The 17800-nt window shown below is 46.1% G+C and overlaps 1 protein-coding gene across 9 annotated transcripts in view; it reads right to left on the minus strand.

The window, feature by feature from the left end:
• RAD52 (RAD52 homolog, DNA repair protein) overlaps window positions 1–17800 on the minus strand; it is a 93831-nt gene that overhangs the window by 22436 nt on the left and 53595 nt on the right. For 6 of the 9 annotated variants that reach the window (XM_058443371.1, XM_058443370.1, XM_032159284.2 and 3 more), the window contains 6 exons: window positions 11599–11700; window positions 9418–9519; window positions 8698–8791; window positions 8466–8533; window positions 5490–5608; window positions 3823–3898 (listed from right to left, as the gene is read on the minus strand). In XM_058443371.1, coding sequence (XP_058299354.1) covers window positions 3823–3898; window positions 5490–5608; window positions 8466–8533; window positions 8698–8791; window positions 9418–9519; window positions 11599–11682 — 543 coding nt within the window. In that variant the 5' untranslated portion in view covers window positions 11683–11700. Of the gene's footprint in view, window positions 1–3551; window positions 3633–3732; window positions 3899–5135; window positions 5290–5489; window positions 5609–8465; window positions 8534–8697; window positions 8792–9417; window positions 9520–11598; window positions 11701–17800 lie in introns of those variants that run through there. The other 3 variants (XM_058443373.1, XM_058443374.1, XM_058443375.1) reach the window with 3 other exon arrangements.

Below are 17800 nucleotides of genomic sequence, written 5' to 3' on the forward strand. Positions count from 1 at the left end.
GGGGCTCACACCTGTAATCCCAGCACTTTGGGAGGACAAGGCGGGCGGATCACCTGAGGTCAGGAGTTCGAGACCAGCCTGACCAACATGGTGAAACCCTGTCTCTACTAAAAATACAAAAATTAGCTGGGCATGGTGGCAGGCGCCTATAGTCCCAGCTACTTGGGAGGCTGAGACAGGAGAACTGTTTGAACCCAGAGGCGGAGGTTGCAGTGAACCAAGATTGTGCCACTGCACTCCAGCCTGGGTAACAGAGTGAGACTCTATCTCAAAAAAGAAAATATGGTCAACATCACTAATCATCAGGGGGTATGCAAATCCTAACCACAATAAAATATCACAACCATTAGTTTGGCTAAAAAAAAAAAAAAAACCCAAAAACTCAGAAAATAACAAGTGCTGGTTAGGATTTAGAAAAATCTGAACTCATGTGCACTGTTGGTGGAATTGTAAAATGCGGCAACTGCTATGAAAATCAGCATGGCAGCTCCTCGAAAAATTAAAAATAGGATGACCATATGACCCACCAATCCCCTTCAGAATGTCTAAAAGAATTGAAAACAGGATCTCAAAGAGAGTTACACACCCTCGTTCACAGCAGCATTATTCACAATAGCCAAGAGGTTGAAAGCAACCCAAATGCCCATCAACAAATGAATGCATAAACAAAATGTGGTCTATATATACAATGGAATATTCAGCCACAGAAAGGAGGGAATTCTGATACACACTACATGGATGAATCTTAAGGGCATTAATGCAAAGTGAAATAAGCCAGTCACAAAAAACAAAAATTATGTGATTCCATTTATATGAGGTATCCAGAGTTGACAAATTCATAGAAACAGAAAGTAGACACACCTACAATCTCAGCACTTAAGGAGGCTGAGTGGGAAGATTGCTTGTAGCCAGGAGTTTGAGACTAGCCTGGGCAACAGCAAAACTCCATGTCCACACAAAAAAAAGTATTTTATTTTTATTTTATTATTATTATTTTGAGACAGAATCTCACTCTGTCTCCCAGGCTGGAGTGCAGTGGTACGATCTTGGCTCACTGCAGCCTCCACCTCCCAGGTTCAAGCGATTCTCATGCCTCAGCCTCCAGAAGCGCTGGGATTACAGGCAGGCTGACCACCATGCCCAGCTAATTTTTGTATTTTTTAGTAGAGACAGGGTTTCACCATGTTGGCCAGGGTGGTCTCAAACTCCTAGGCTCAAGCGATCTAACCACCTCGGCCTCCCAAAGTGCTAGGATTACAGGCAGGAACCACAGCGCCCAACCTAATTTTTTAAAAAAGAAAAAAAAATCAAGACCAGCCTCGCCAACACAGCAAGAACTCATCTCTAAAAAAAAAAAGTTGATTAGCTGGGTCCAAGTGCAGTGGCCCCTGCTGTAATCCCAGCGCTTTGGGAGGCTGAGGCAGGAGGATCACTGAGCCCAGTAATTCATGACCAGCCCTGAGAAATTGTCTCTACAAAAAAAAAATAATAATTGTTTAAAAAATAAATTAGCTAAGTGTGCTGGCACATACCTGTAGTTCTAGCCACTTGAGAGGCTGAGGCAGGAGGATCCAGGAGGATCCCCTGGGCCCAGGAGTTCAAGGATGCAGTGAATTATGATTGCACTCCTGAATTCCAGCCTGGATGACAGAGCAAGACCTCATCTTTCATAAAATAAATTTTAAAAAAAGGAAAGAAAAAGAAAGAAAGTGGAAGTAGTTACAAGGGTCTAGGAAAGGGGAAATGCGGAGGTCTTGTTTCACAGGTACAGGGTCTCTGTTCTGCAGATCAATTTCACAACAATGTGAATACACTTAACACTACTCAACCACACACTAAAAGTAGTTAAAATGTGATGTGTTTTACTACAATTTAAAAAAAGAAAAGGCCAGGTGTGGTGGCTCACGCCCGTCATCCCAGAACTTTGGGAGGCCGAGGCAGGCGGATCATTTGAGGTCAGGAGTTCAAGACCAGCCTAGCCAACAGGGCGAAACCCCATCTACTAAAAATAAAAAAATTAGCTGGGCATGGTGACTGGCACCTGTAGTCCCAGCGACTTGGGAGGCTGAGGCAGGAGAATGGCGTGAACCCAGGAGGCGGAGGTTGCAGTGAGCCGAGATCGCACTACTGCACTCCAGCCTGGGCGACAGAGCGAGACTATCTCAAAAAAAAAAAAAAAAAAGAAAAAGAAAACTTGACTAATATCTCTCATAAACATAGATGCAAAAATGCCTAACAAAGGCCGGGCGCGGGGGCTCACACCTGCAATCCCAGCACTTTGGGAGGCTGAGGCGGGCGAATCATGAGGTCAGGAATTCGGGACCAGCCTGACCAAGATGGTGAAACCCCGTCTCTACTAAAAAAATACAAAAATTAGGCCGGGCGCGGTGGCTCACGCTTGTAATCCCAGCACTTTGGGAGGCCGAGGCGGGCGGATCACGAGGTCAGGAGATCGAGACCACGGTGAAACCCTGTCTCTACTAAAAATACAAAAAATTAGCTGGGCGTGGTGGCAGGCGCCTGTAGTCCCAGCTACTCGGAGAGGCTGAGGCAGGAGAATGGCATGAACCCAGGAAGCGGAGCTTACAGTGAGCCGAGATTGCGCCACTGCACTGCAGCCTGGGCAACAGAGCAAGACTCCATCTCAGAAAAAATACAAAAATTAGCCAGGCGTGGTGGTGCACACCTGTGATCCCAACTACTGAGGAGGCTCAGGCAGGAGTGTTGCTGGAACCCAGGAGGCGGAGGTTGCATTGAGCCAAGATCGCACCACTGCACTTCAGCCTGGGTGACAGCGAGACTCCATCTCAAAAAGAAAAAAAAAAGTCTAACAAAATATTAGCCAACTGAATCCAATAATGTTTAAAAATGATTTTTTTAAAGGAGTTTGTACAGATGCCCAGTGACACATACCTTGTGGGGCTCCACGAGGACAAGAATCTGTCAGGCACAGGATGGGAACTGCTGCCCTGGGGAGCGACACGGCAGGGTCCTCAGGGAGCAGATGAGGCAGGAGGAACACTCCAGAAGCCACTCATGGCAAGTCAGGTGTGACTCCAGGGCTGCCCAGCCACAGACCCCATTCTCCAAAGGCAAATGCTCAGATCACGTTATAGGTATTGACAGAAATAATGGACATCTAAATCTTAATGACACCAGAACTAAGGAAAAGAAAGAAGGCTCAACAGTGAGGCTGGGAGTGTCTGGGAAGGACAGTGGTGCTGCAGAGGGCTGTGTGCTCACTTTGAGGCTTCACAGACTACCCCCAACCACAGTTCTCTACCTACACGTAACACAAATCCTCTAGACCTCACGTTCCAATGATGTGGCTTTTTTTTTTTTTTTTGGGACGGAATCTCGCTCTGTCGCCCAGGCTGGAGTGCGGTGGCGCGAACTCGGCTCACTGCAAGCTCTGCCTCCTGGATTCACGCCATTATCCTGTCTCAGCCTCCTGAGTAGCTGGGACTACAGGCACCTGGCCACACGCCCGGCTAATTTTTTGTATTTTTAGTAGAGATGGGGTTTCACCGTGTTAGCCAGGATGGTCTTGATCTCCTGACCTCGTGATCCGCCCCCCTCGGCCTCCCAAAGTGCTGGGATTACAGGCATGAGCCACCGCCCAAATGATGTCACTTTAAAAAAAAAGTAAAATCTTGTGATTAGTTCCTGCTATCTCTGACATTCGAAATCTGAAATAAACATTCCCAACCCTCTAAATAGCTGAGTCCTCACTTTTTCTCCTTGCATCCTCCAAATACTCCAACCATGACACAGAAGCGTTTGCTGCATTATCTTCACTCCACTCATCCATGTCTAATATACCTGGCGTGGAAGCTTATTTAGTGACCTCAGGTAGTCTTTGTCCAGAATACAGTTTCCAAGTGCGTTCCCAAAACTCCTAAGGGCAAGAGAAAAAAAAGTGAAACAGGGTTAAGAATTGTTACACATGAATATCAGAGGATAGAGTTACAACTTTTGTACAGGTTGCTTCTCAGGCGCAGCAGAGGGAATGGACCCTAAGCTGCATTCCCCATCGATGTCTCATAAGCATCTAGCATGTTCCTGCACTGTGTTCGTTTCTGAGAATACTGCAGTGAGAACAAGACACAAATCCCTGCCCTCACAGAGACGATGAGTATGAAAAGATTAAGGTGCCATTCACAAAACCCACCAGCCACCTCCTGACATGGAGAACAAACTGCAGAGGGTTTTTCTTTTTTTTTTCCCCCAAAGGCTGCTCCAATTTCCCAGCAGGAGTAGGCAACACACACTTGGGGACAACCTCCCATGACCAGAGTTCTTAACTTGGGATCTATGGGCTCCCCCACAGAACTCATAGGCTTTTCTGGTTCAATTCACTTCAATTCTCAAAGACATGGATATGGTTTGGATGTTTATCTTTCCAAATTTCATGTTGAAATGTGGCCTCCAACGCCGGGGGTGTGGCCTGGCGGGAGGTACTGGATCCTGGGGCTGGATTCCTCATAAACAGCTTAGTGCCATCCCCTTGGTGTTGAGTGAGTTCTCACTCAGCTCATCAGAGATCTGGTGGTTTTGAGTGTGGGGCTGGGCATGATGGCTCATGCCTGTGATCCCGGCACTTTGGGAGGCTGAGGCAGGAGGATGACTTGAACCCAGGAGTTTGGGCAACAAAGGGAGACCCTGTCTCTCCAAAAAAAATTTTTTTTTTAATTAACTGGGGGTGGTGTCATGTGCCTGTGACCCCAGCTACTCGGGAGGCTGAGGCGGGAAGATCACTTAAGCCCAGGGGTTCAAGGCTGCACTGAGCGATGACGGCACCACTGCACCCCAGCCTGTGCAACAGAGCAAAATCCTGTCTCAAAAAATGAAAAACAACAGTAAAATAAATAAATAGGCCTGGGGCCCCTTCCCTCTCTCTCTTGCTCCTTCTCTCTCTCCACGTTCCCTCTTCGCCTTCTGCCATGATTAGAAGCTTCCTGAGGCCTCACCAGCAGTGGATGCTGGCACCAGACTTCCAGTACAGTCCACAGAATCATAAGCCAATCAAACCTCCTTTATTTATAAATTCCCCAGCTTCTGGTCTTCCTGCATAGCAACGTAAATGGACTAACACGGACATCCGCGTGACTGTGTAACTACGTTAACTGTGCTACCTGTGCGTAGCGGAGGACTGCTGAGGAGCACGGAGAAGATGAGGGTGCTGTCTGTGCACTCGCAGTAGGAGTGGCAAGGCCTCCGGCACACATTACTGAGTGCGCGGAGAAGAGAGAATACAGGATTCTACCACTTATTCCCAGCAAGGGAAGCCTGAAACAGAAACATCGAAAACATACTAACAAAAGTGGGAAAACAGGGCAGACAGGAACCAGGGCAGGGGTGAGACTTATCTTCCATGCTGCTTAGATTTTTGAACCATGTGGATGTATTACCTCTTCCAAAAAAATTTGAAACCTGCTCTGAAGCAAGAGCTGAAATGACGCGGGTTAGACTTCCAGCCTTGCACTCACCTGAGGGCTCGCTTCAGCCCGTCTGTCACCGCCTCCTTCCTTGCCTTCTCCAAAGATAAAGCCTTGGACTTGAGGCCCTCACTAACACCATAACCAACATCTTCATGATATGAACCATCCTGGGGGCAGAAAAGGAGTTCAAACTCAAACACGAGAGCGGCAGGTGCGCCACAACTTCCCCGTTCCTCAAGCAGCAGAGGTCGAAGCAGGAATCTCCCATGTGGCAGCCTTGCTACAGGGGCACGGGCAGAAGGCTGGGGGAGAATCCGTTGCCAATGCTGCTTCCTAGACCTGGTCTGCCTGAACATGTGCCTGTGGTCAAGGTGTCAGGACGATCCTCCCTTCCCAACTTCCCAGTACACAAAGGGCACATTAGAAACCCACCCCAAATCCTATCAGCGTGCATTACCCTAAGGTAAAAAACCTCTGGGATGGCCAGGCCGGGCATGGTGGCTCATGCTGTAATCCCAGCCCTTTGAGAGGTTGAGAGAGGTGGATCACTTGAGGTCAGGAGTTCAAGACCAGCCTGGTCAACATGGTGAAACCCCATCTCTACTAAAAACACAAAAATTAGCTGGGTGTGGTGGCATGCGCCTGTAATCCCAGCTACTCAGGAGACTGAGGCAGGAGAATCACTTGAACCTGGGAGGCAGAGGTTGCAGTGAGCCAAGATCGTGCCACTGCACTCCAGCCTGGGCGACAGAGTGAGACTACGTCTTGGAAAAAAAAACCTCTGGGATATCAAACAAAGGGATAATTTGAATATTGGATCTAATGGTCTCTAAGGATTGGAGAGCAAATCTTTTTGTTAGTCAGGTGGCATCCAGTTCCTGCCTTTCACCAAAAGTGAAGGTGGACCTGAGCAAATCATTCGCTGATTGAGAATTAAATACAATGTTTGATGCTAGCACTCTGTGATTTTTAAAAAATAACTCAGAAAGCACTCAATGAGTGACACTATAACAAAATTCTTTCCATTCTCAGCTACTCACTCATAGATACAAGATTTTTTAGTACTATTTAGAAAAATAAGTCAGAATAGAATTAATGCTGAATTGTTCATTCAAGAAATAAGTAGGCCAGGTGCGGTGGCTCACGCCTGTAATCCCAGCACTTTTGGAGGCTGAGGTGGGTGGATCACCTGAGGTTGTGAGTTCCAGACCAGCCTGACCAACATGGAGAAACCAAGTCTCTACTAGAAACACACAAGAAAAATTAGGCAGGCATGGTGGCGCATGCCTGTAATCCCAGCTACTAGGGAGGCTGAGGTAGGAGAATCGCTTGAACCCGGGAGGTGGAGGTTGCGTGAGCTGAGATTGGGCCATTGCACTCCAGCCTGGGCAATAAGAGCAAAACTCCATCTCAAAAAAAAAAAAAAAAAAGAAGTAAGTACTATTCAATTATGTATATATGGAGATATAAACTGAAAAGAAAAAACAGCACCATCCATCTCATTAAGATACACATTTTCCATAAATTTTATATTTTAAATTTTTTATTTTTGTGGCAAGATTTCATATCTTTAATTTTTCTAAGTATCAAAATTTTGCTATATTTATGTTTTCTCTTCACCATAAACACAATTGTCTGGTCAATCGTGTGTTAACAGCAGCTATAATATAACTAAATCCAAAAGAAATATTTTAATATTTAAAGGCTTAAGTGCACTGAAAATTTACCAAAAATTTTTATTTTTATACACATGCAAAGGCAGAGAAGCATAATAAGGCTACCAATAAAACCTTCCTTTTTTTTCACCCAGGAGTTCAGTGGTGCAATCACAGCTCACCACAGCCTTGACTTCCCAGGCTCAGGTGAGCCTCCCACCTCAGCCTCCTGAGTAGCTAGGACTACAAGCATACGCCACCATGCCCAGCTAATTTTTTGTATTTTTAGTAGAGACGGGCTTTCGCTATGTTGCCCAGGCTGGTCTCAAATCCCTGGGCTCAAGCAATCCTTCCACCTGGGCCTCCCGAAGTGCTGGGAGTACAGGAATGAGCCACCCCGCCTAGCCAAACTTTCAACCATAAATATGTATTGGGATTAAAATCAGTGGGGAAATAGAATAGAAATATGAATTCAGATAAAGAAAGAACAATGTAAAATTTCTAATGATTTAAAAAAAGCTTGTTCATTGTATTTCTTCAAATAAATGATAGATCTAATCCTCTATAGTATTTAGAGTCCACTGGAATATTTAACAAAGATCTAACAGATTTATGGCAAGTCCTCACTTAACATCTTTTTTTTTTTTTTTTTTTTTGAGTCAGAGTCTTGCTGTCGCCCAGGCTGGAGTGCAGTGGCGCGATCTTGGGTCACTGCAGGCTCTGCCCCCCGGGGTTCACGCCATTCTCCTGCCTCAGCCTCCCCAGTAGCTGGGACTACAGGCACCCGCCACCTCGCCCGGCTAACTTTTTGTATTTTTAGTAGAGACGGGGTTTCACTGTGTTAGCCAGGATGGTCTGGATATCCAGACCTCGTGATCCGCCTGCCTCGGCCTCCCAAAGTGCTGGGATTACAGGCGTGAGCCACCGCGCCCGGCCTTAACATCTTAAATAACTGTGACTAAGCGAAACAGCTTATTAACAAAACCAATTTTTGTTTTTATCAATGTTATTACAAAAGGACCTGCTTTGCCTAAAGTTGAGTTTCCAAAAACTTATCAGTGATGGTAAAATTATTGTATTTTAGAATGTCAGATTTTACCATATGCCAAAAAATACAACCTTTGCAACAATTTTTATATATGGTGAAAACTTTTAGGTGTCAACTTGAAAGTGTGCAAGAAAACAGTTTTTCCATTCTTTTAGGGCGCACATGAGCAGGAGTATTTGAATTCCACCATTCTAGGGAACACTGGCTGACACACAACTCTGGAGCCTGGGTCCTTGTCCAGCTACCTACTTCTCTACCTGCTCACCTTCTCCTACCACCCACTGATCCTTCCGGGCAGCAGGTCTACTCCATCCCCCTCACCTTCAGCTGGACCCTCACAAATGCACAGACTCCCACGTAGAACTTGCCATTGTTGAGGTCAACAAAATCTAGGAGTGGGAAAGAGAGCAAGTTGAAGAGGACACTGACCGCTGGGCCACAACCATTCCTCCTGCTGCCAGCGAAGTCTACCTACCTTACCTCCTCACCCACAGCACACTTTCACCAGGAGCTGGACGATGCAAAAGTCCCCACTGCTGGAGAGCGTACTCACCCACGTTCTGCTGCGTGATGGAGTGTGCCCAGCCGTTGTAACCAAACATCTCATTGGCCAGATTAATTACCCGATGACCCTCAATGTAACATACCTAGAAAAAAAATGTTTTTCAGGAAAAGCTGTGTTAATTCCTTACCACACTTAAATGTGAATCAAAATTTACATAATTTATTCCTCATCTACTTTTCTGGATAAACTGCCCTTAAGCATTCTACTCGGGAGGCTGAGGTGGGAGGATCACTTGAGCCCAGCAGTTCGAGACCAGCCTGGGCAACATGGCGAGATGTCGCCTCTACAGAAAATTTAAAAATTAACCAGGCATGGTAGCGGGTGCCTGTAGTCCCAGCTAGTCAGGAAGCTGAGGCAGGAAGATCGCTTGAACCTGGGAGGTGGAGGCTGCAGTGAGCCGAGATGACACCACTGGTTGGACTCCAGCCTAGGTGACAGAGCAAGACCCTGTCTTTAAAAATGGAAAAAAAAAAAAAAAAAAGATGATGTAAAAATCCTAAGATGGTGGTTACGCAAGTGTCAAGACCACGCCCGGGCCCCTTCAGATGAGAATGAAGTCTGGAAACCATCCCCTCCCAGGGGCACTGGGAGGCCTCCAGGAACAGTTAACAGGAGACTTCCGAATCCCTGAGGACCCAGAGAGGGAACCGGCAAGACCATCAGTCTGTCATATGGATGTCTGCTTTCCAGGCACATGAATTCTCCTACCTTCTGGCCTCCGCCAGCCATGCGGCTACTTATGTATTCTGGGCCCAGCCTCTGCCTCAGGGCCTTCTGGATGGCCTGGTACTCTTCTGCTGTGTACTGGCACTGCAACCCCAAAAAAGAAAATTAAATTCACACTTCCACCATTCCTCACATCGCTGAGTCTCCATCTTCTATGGAGACTTTACACTCTTAAAAAGACCCCCCAGAACCTTTGTTTATGTGGGTTATATTTATCCCATTAGGAATTAAAACTGAGAAACTTTTAAGGCATGCATGCCATTAGGCATCACAGCAGTGACATCGCCACAGATCATGCAGTCTCTGAAAACTCTACCGTTCACTCCTGAGAGAACGAGTGTGAAAGAGGCAAACAGTATTATTAGGAAGACAATTTTGACCTTCTGGACTCTGAAAGATCTTCAGAAAACCCAGCGTTTTCGAGAACTACATTTTGAGAACTGCTGCCTTAGCTGCTGCTACCATCCTTATAAATGTTTCTGAAGCTTAGGAAGCTAAAATGTCTTGCCTCCAGATCTGTAAATGACGTCAGCACAGGAAGCGAGGATGGAAAGAGCACAGGGCTAGGAAGCCTTGCTTCCATTTGTCCTTTCCAGAGATTGATGCCTTCTCCAATGCAACAATTTCCCATCCTGCACAAACAGAAACACGCTACTGCTTGCTGATTTGGGTTTTGTCCCTCTTGCCCTGTTCGGATGAGATGAATACTCACAACTCTCTGCTAAAGACAAAGATGGAGTTTGGGTGGACAAAGCAAGAAACTCTTTTCTATGCACACAATGTCCCTACAAGGATTATGACCCCAGTAACTTTCCATGCCTCCAAGAAAGGCAACTGGAGCCAGGCGCGGTGGCTCATGCCTGTAATCCCAGCATTTAGGAGGCTGAGGAAGGCGGATCGCAAGGTCAGGAGTTCAAGACCACCCTGGCCAACATGGTGAAACCACATCTCTACTAAAAATACAAAAAAATTAAGCCCGGGCATGGTGGCTCACGCCTGTAATCCAAACACTTTGGGAGGCCGAGGCAGGCGGATCACCTGAGGTCAGGAGTTCAAGACCAGCCTGGCCAACATGGTTAAATCCCATCTCTACTAAAAATATAAAAATTAGCTGGCCATGGTGGTGCATGCCTGTTATCCCAGCTACTTGGGAGGCTGAGGCAGGAGAATTGCTTGAATCCAGGGGGTGGAGGTTGCAGTGAGCCGAGATCGCACCACTGCACTGCAGCCTGGGTGACAAAGCAAGACTCAGTCTCGAAAAAAAAAAGAAATAGAACTGGGTGGCATGCATACAGGGGCAATAGGAAATAGGGAGATTTTCACATAGTTTCATTTTGAATTTGATGTCATACAAATATGTTATCTATCCCCCCCCCCAAAAAATGTAAAATCTAAATCTAATCCCCAGTACTATCAGTCTTTTGATAGCTAACATTCCAAAATGCCCTCCAGAGTTCACAAAAGACTCCCAAAAAATGCATCTAAAGGAAAAACCAATAACAACAAATAGCTCACACGTGTACTATGTAAATGTACTAGGTACTACTCACACATGTATTATGTAAATGTACTAGGTACTGCTCACACATGTACTATGTAAATGTACTAGGTACTGCTCACACATGTACTATGTAAATGTACTAGGTACTGCTCACACATGTACTATGTAAATGTATTAGGTACTGCTCACACGTGTACTATGTAAATGGACTAGGTACTGCTCACACATGTACTATGTAAATGGACTAGGTACTGCTCACACGTGTACTATGTAAATGGACTAGGTACTACTCACACGTGTACTATGTAAATGTACTAGGTACTGCTCACACATGTACTATGTAAATGTACTAGGTACTGCTCACACATGTACTATGTAAATGGACTAGGTACTACTCACACATGTACTATGTAAATGTACTAGGTACTACTCACATGTGTACTATGTAAATGGACTAGGTACTACTCACACGTGTACTATGTAAATGTACTAGGTACTGCTCACACATGTACTATGTAAATGGACTAGGTACTACTCACACGTGTACTATGTAAATGTACTAGGTACTACTCACACATGTACTACAATGCTCTACAAACTGCCTTGCCCTAACTTTACTCACTTAACCTCATTCTTTCCCGGCATGAAGGAACCACAGTTACCTGTCCAAAGCATAACACCGAGCCGCCGCCAGCAGCAGGATGGCTGTCACGTCCTCCAAGAATTGCTTCCTCAGTCCCAGACATCTTGATTCTGGTTGACCTCTATATAAATAAAGGGGAAAAAAACAACCCTCAAAGAATATTTAAAGTAAAAAGCAAGAGCCTCTACTGAAAAATCACATAAAGAATCCTTATGCGGCCAGGCACAGTGGTTCACGCCTGTTATCCCAGCACTTTGGGAGGCTGAGGTGGGTGGATCACAAGGTCAGGAGATGGAGACCATCCTGGCTAACATGGTGAAATCCCCTTACTAAAAATACAAAAAAATTAGCCGGGCATAGTGGCAGGTGCCTGTAATCCCAGCTACTCAGGAGGCTGAGGCAAAGAATTGCTTGAACCCGGGAGGCGGAGATTGCAGTGAGCTGAGATCACACCACTGCACTCCAGCCTGGGCGACAGAGCGAGACTCCATTTCAGAAAAAAAAAAAAAAAAGAATCCACATGCAATATCCTAAGAGTGATTTATAAACATCTAAGCACTCCTCCAATCCAGAACAGAATTCCTCAGTGGTTAGCTATGGTCTCTCAAGCTGCCGAAGATTCTTTAAGGTCTGCGTCTACCTTTCTGTTAACATGTTTGCTATTGTGGTGGCGCTATTAAAGGTGATTTTTACAATAAGAATATATTACATTTATAACTGTAAGTGCCAACATGATGTGTTATAGTCAAAACACAGGTAATGGCCAGGCATGGTGGCTCAAACCTATAATCCCAGCACCTTGGGAGGCCAAGGCAGAAAGACTGCTTGAGCCCAGGAGTTTGAGACTAGCCTAGACAGCAAAACCCCATTGCTACAAAAAATTTAAAAATTAGCCAGGAGTGGTGCTATGCTACTTAGGAGGCCGATGTGGGAGGATCACTTGAGCTCAGGAGTTTGAGGCTGCAGTGAGCTATGACCACCCCATCGCACTCCAGCCTGGGTGACAGAGCGTCTGACTCTGTCTAAAAAAAAAAAAAAAGGGCAGGCACACAACACACAGTTTATTCAGCTTCTCCAAGAGAAAAATGCAATTATCAGCCAGACACAGTCGCTGACACCTATAATCCCAGCACTTTGGGAGGCTGTGGCGGGCAGATCACCTGAGGTCAGGAGTTCGAGACCAGCCTGACCAACATAGTACTAAACCCATCTGTACTAAAAATACAAAAAATTAGCCAGATGTGGTGGCAGGCGCCTGTAGTCCCAGCTACTCAGGAGGCTGAGGCAAGAGAATCGCTTGAACTCGGGAGGCGGAGGTTGCAGTGAGCTGAGATTGTGCCACTGTACTCCAGCCTGAGTGACAGAGCAAGACTCCATCTCAAAAATAATAATAATGAAGTTTTTTAAAACCTCAACTTACTGCTCACTACTGTATAGGCAGCATGACCCTGGACACTGTGGGGTCAAAAAGAAACAGAAGCCACAATCACTGAAATGCTTTCCAGGAGCTAACAAGAGAGCTGGAGGGAGACTTCCTAGAAATGAAACGAAGGAAGAGCAGGAGACCCTAACATTCAGGAAGGCTCTGCAGAGCAATAAGCCACTTCACTTCCCTAACCAGGAGCATCACCATCACCTGGGAATCATTTTTTTTTTCTTTTTTTGCAACAGAGTTTCGCTCTTGTCGCCTAGGCTGCCCTGCAGTGGTGTGATCTCAGCTCACTGCAACCTTCACCTCCTGGGTTCAAGTGATTCTGCTGCTTCAGTCTCCTGAGTAGCTGAGATTACAGGTGTGCGCCACCATGCCCAGCTAAATTTTCTATTTTTAGTAGAGACAGGGCCGGGCGTGGTGGCTCATGTCTGTAATCCCAGCACTTTGGGAGGCTGAGGAGGGCGGATCACCTGAGATTAGGAATTCGAGACCAGCCTGACCAACATGGAGAAACCCCGTCTCTACTAAAAATACAAAATCAGCTGGATGTGGTTGCACGCGCCTGTAATCCCAGCTACTCGGGAGGCTGAGGCAGGAGAATCGCTTGAACCCGGAAGGCGGAGGTTGCGGTTAGCTGAGATTGCACCATTGCACTCTGGCCTGGGAAACAAGAGTGAAACTCCATCTCAAAAAAATAAATAAATAAATAAGTAGAGACGGGGTTTCACCATGTTGGCCAGCCTATCTCGAATTCCTGACCTCAAGTGATCCGCCCGCCTCAGGTGTGAGCCACCATGCCAGAACACTTCTCGCATTTAAAGAGCAACTTGTGGCTGGGCACAGTGGCTCACACTTGTAATCCCAGCACTTTGGGAGGCTGAGGTAGGCAGGTCACCTGAGGTCTGGAGTTCAAGACCAGCCTGGTCAACACGATGAAACCCCATCTGTACTAAAAATACAACTAGCCAGATGAGGTGGTACATGCCTGTAGTCCCAGCTACTCAGGGGGCTGAGGCTGGAGAATTGCTTGAACCCGGGAGGCGGAGGTTGCAGTGAGCTGAGACCACGCCACTGCACTCCAGCCTGGGCGATGGAGCAACTCTTTCTCAAAAAAAAAAAAAAAAAAAAAAATCGGTCTTTTATTGAAGGACAATCTTGTCTTCATCCATAAACATGAAATGTTTTTTGCCTTTTTTGCTCTTTTACTTTGAAAAAGATGTCTTACTATTCTGCTTTCCTTCCTAAAACTGTCTACGATGGGTTTTCCATTATAAAAGTAAAAAAAAAAAAAAAAAAAAAAAATTTTTAAGAGACAGGGTCTTGCTCTGTTACCCAGGCTGGAACGCAGTGGTGTAACCATAGCTTACTGTAACGTTGACGTCCAGGGCTCAGGTGATCCTCCACTGCAGCCTCCCGAGTCGACAGGACTACAGGTGAGTGCTATCGTGCCAGGCTAATTTTTTAAAAATTTTTCCAGAGATGAGTGTCTCACTATGTTGCCCAGGCTGGTCTTGAACTCCTGGGCTCAAGGAGTTCAAGTGATTTTTATGTGTGCATATTTGTTAAACAAAGGTAGAATCCAAATGCATTAGGCATATCTTACGCAGCACTTCAGATCTTCTTGGCCTTGTGTGTCCTTGAGGCCCTTGGTCACTCTGTCCACTCCAGCTGTCACTGGGCTGATCAAACACGTCTGGGTTATAACCAACTGCCCACAGGCACAACCCCACAGTCTCTTACCTCCTGCTCATACTGGATACCTATCACCTCCCACCCGTGGCTTGCCGCTTGCCTTGGAGGTGTGAGGGCCTGTGGGACCCACCTGGTGCCCACACATGCACAAGCTAGAAGTCTATGGGAATTAATGTGCCATGAAGCAAACCTTTTTCCAATGAGATACAGAAGCTGAGGGGTCCGTCCACCCTTCCTTTAGATGGATTGCCCTGGAATGCAGTTATGTATACATCCTCCTGGGAGACAGCTTTAGGAGAACAAGCAACCAACTGTACTTGCACCAAGGGTGGCCAACTTCAAAATGCACCCTTGAAGTGACTTAATCTTCCTTCTTCCTTCACTCACCTTTCCCCTACACCTCTGCTTCCTGAAAGTACACTTCTTGAAAAAATAATAGCACATACGCTCTTGCCTCAAGCTGTAGGTTCTCTAGGTTCTAGGGTACCCAGGTATAGCAGACACTACGGATGCTCTACTAATTATCCCTTCAGCTTTTTTTTTTTGAGACAGTCTCACTCTGTCACCCAGGCTGGAGTGCAGTGGCGCGATCTCGCCTCACTGAAACCTCCACCTCCCAGATTCAAGCAATGCTCCTGCCTCAGCCTACCGAATAGCTGGGATTACAGGTGTCCACCACCACATCTGGCTAATTTTTGTATTTTTAGTAGAGACGGGGTTTCGTCATGTTGGCCAGGCTGCTCTCGAACTTCTGACCTCAGGTGATCCACCCGCCTCAGTGTCCCGAAGTGCTAGGATTACAGGTGTGAGCCACTGCGCCCGGCCACCCCTTCAGCTCTTACCACAATAGTGTACCCTATTCTGACTTCCAAATGCCAACATCTGCATGCTGTTACCTGACAGCTTTCTTTGGTATCCAGACTACTTTGCACCTGTTTATGGCAAGCTGTAAGCACCAGAAAATTGAACCACCCTGGCAGCAGCCCTCGAATGGTGCCTGACAGGAGCTGGTGCTGAAATACCCTAAATTTCTTACCCTCTGCGGGACATCACCAAGCCATGAGCTTCCCCAGTGGAATTAGGTTCCCCAGTGGCAACAGGCTTGAAAACTCGCCCTTTGTTGTCAAACTTTCCTTTCCTGTCTCCCTTCCCCTCTCCTGTCTCCCTTCCCTGCTCCTCTACTGTGTAAAGTACTAATCTCCAAATAAACTACTTGGGAATAAAAAGGAGGGCGGCAAAAGATACCTTTACAATGTAGAAACCCGGGAGTTACCACCTTAATTATTAAGTAATCAAACTTAGTGTCACCAATTACAGTCGCATCATGTGCTTCCTGATGGATGCACTAAGAAGGTCACATCACTTAGGTAGTATTTCTACCAATCTAATCACGAGGAAATAATCAAACAAGTTGAAATCTACAAAGCAATTGGCCTGGACTCTCCAAAGCATCAGTGTCTCAAAAAACAAAACAAAATAGAAGGGCTGGTGAACTCTTCTATGTTAAAAGAGGCTTAAGGCTGGGTGCGGTGGCCCACGCCTGTAATCCCAGCACTTTGGGAGGCCAAGTCGGGTGGATCATCTGAGCTCAGGAGTTCAAGACCAGCCTGGCCAACATGGTAAAATTCCCGTCTCTACTAAAAATATAAAAAGTAGCCAGGCATGGTGGCACACACCTGTAGTCCCAGCGACGCAGGAGGCTGAGGCAGGATAATCACTTGAACCCAGCGGGTGGAGGTTGCAGTGAGCCAAGATCATACCACTGCACTCCAGTCTGGGTAACAGAGCAAGACTCCATCTCAATAAATAAATAAATAAATAAATAAATAAATAAATAAATACATACAGACTTAAGAGACACGACAACTAACTGCACTGTGTGATCTTCAATGAAATTTTGGATCAGGGATAAAGAAAAGCTATAAAGAATATTATTAGGACAATGGGAGAAATCTGACGATGGAATGAATATGAGACTGCAGCCACAACCTCCTGGGCTGAGGGATCCTTCTGCCTCAGCCTCCCGAGTAGCTTAGACTGCAGGTGCAGGTGTGCACCACCACCGCTGGTTAGCGTGATAATGATATCACGATTCTGTAGGACAATGGCCTATCACTAGATGTATGATGCAGTATTATGATGCAGTAAAGTGTCATGTTTTCTGCAACTTACTCTCAATTCATTCAACTAATTGTGTGTGTGTATAGAGAGTGAGAAAAAGGCAAGTAGATAAAGCAAAAGTAACAAATTTATGAACCTAGGTGAAGGATATGCAGACATTAATCGTAAATTTTCTTTTTTTTTTTTTTTTTTTTTTTTGAGACAGTCTCGCTGTGCCACCCACGCTGGGGTGCAGTGAGGCGATCATGGCTCACGGTACCCTCAAACTCCTCGGCTCGTGATCCTCCCTCCTCAGCCTCCTGAGTAGCTGGGACTACAGTTGTATAACACCACACACGGCTAATTTTTTATTTTTCGTAGAGACATGGGTCTCACTATGTTGCCCAGGCTGGTCTCAAACTCCTGGGCTCAAGCAATCTTCCTGCCCGGCCTCCCACAGCACTGGGATTATAGACGTGAGCCACTGCACCCAGCCCATTGTAAAATTTGTCCAAAGGCTTCAAATCTTTCAGGATGAAGTGTTGGGAAAGACTACCCGCATAGCCAAGATTATGGCAGCTATATAAATCCAAATAGCCAAACACATCCTCCAAAAACTATACAGACCAACCAACCGGAGAAACAAAGAAAATCACCAACATCTCATATCTTCAACATACTCAGAAGACTGAAAATACTACAAGCTTCTCATTACCCGTAAGTAGAAAAACATCAATTTCTTGTACAGATGTTTCTCAACCTCTCGTCCTAGCTCTTTAAGGACAGCAAAGAGGGATCCAGATAGGAAGACAGATGCAAAGAAGAGAGAAGAGGGCCGGGCGGGCGCATGGGGCGCGGTGGCTCATACCTGTAATCCCAGCACTCTGGGAGGCCGAGGCAGGCAGATCATGAGGTCAGGAGTTCAAGACCAGCCTGGCCAAGATGGTGAAACCCCATCTCTACTGAAAATACAAAAATTAGCTGGGCGTAGTGGTGT

The sequence above is a fragment of the Hylobates moloch genome, unplaced genomic scaffold (assembly GCF_009828535.3).
Source record: "Hylobates moloch isolate HMO894 unplaced genomic scaffold, HMol_V3 SCAFFOLD_8, whole genome shotgun sequence".
Taxonomy (NCBI): domain Eukaryota; kingdom Metazoa; phylum Chordata; class Mammalia; order Primates; family Hylobatidae; genus Hylobates; species Hylobates moloch.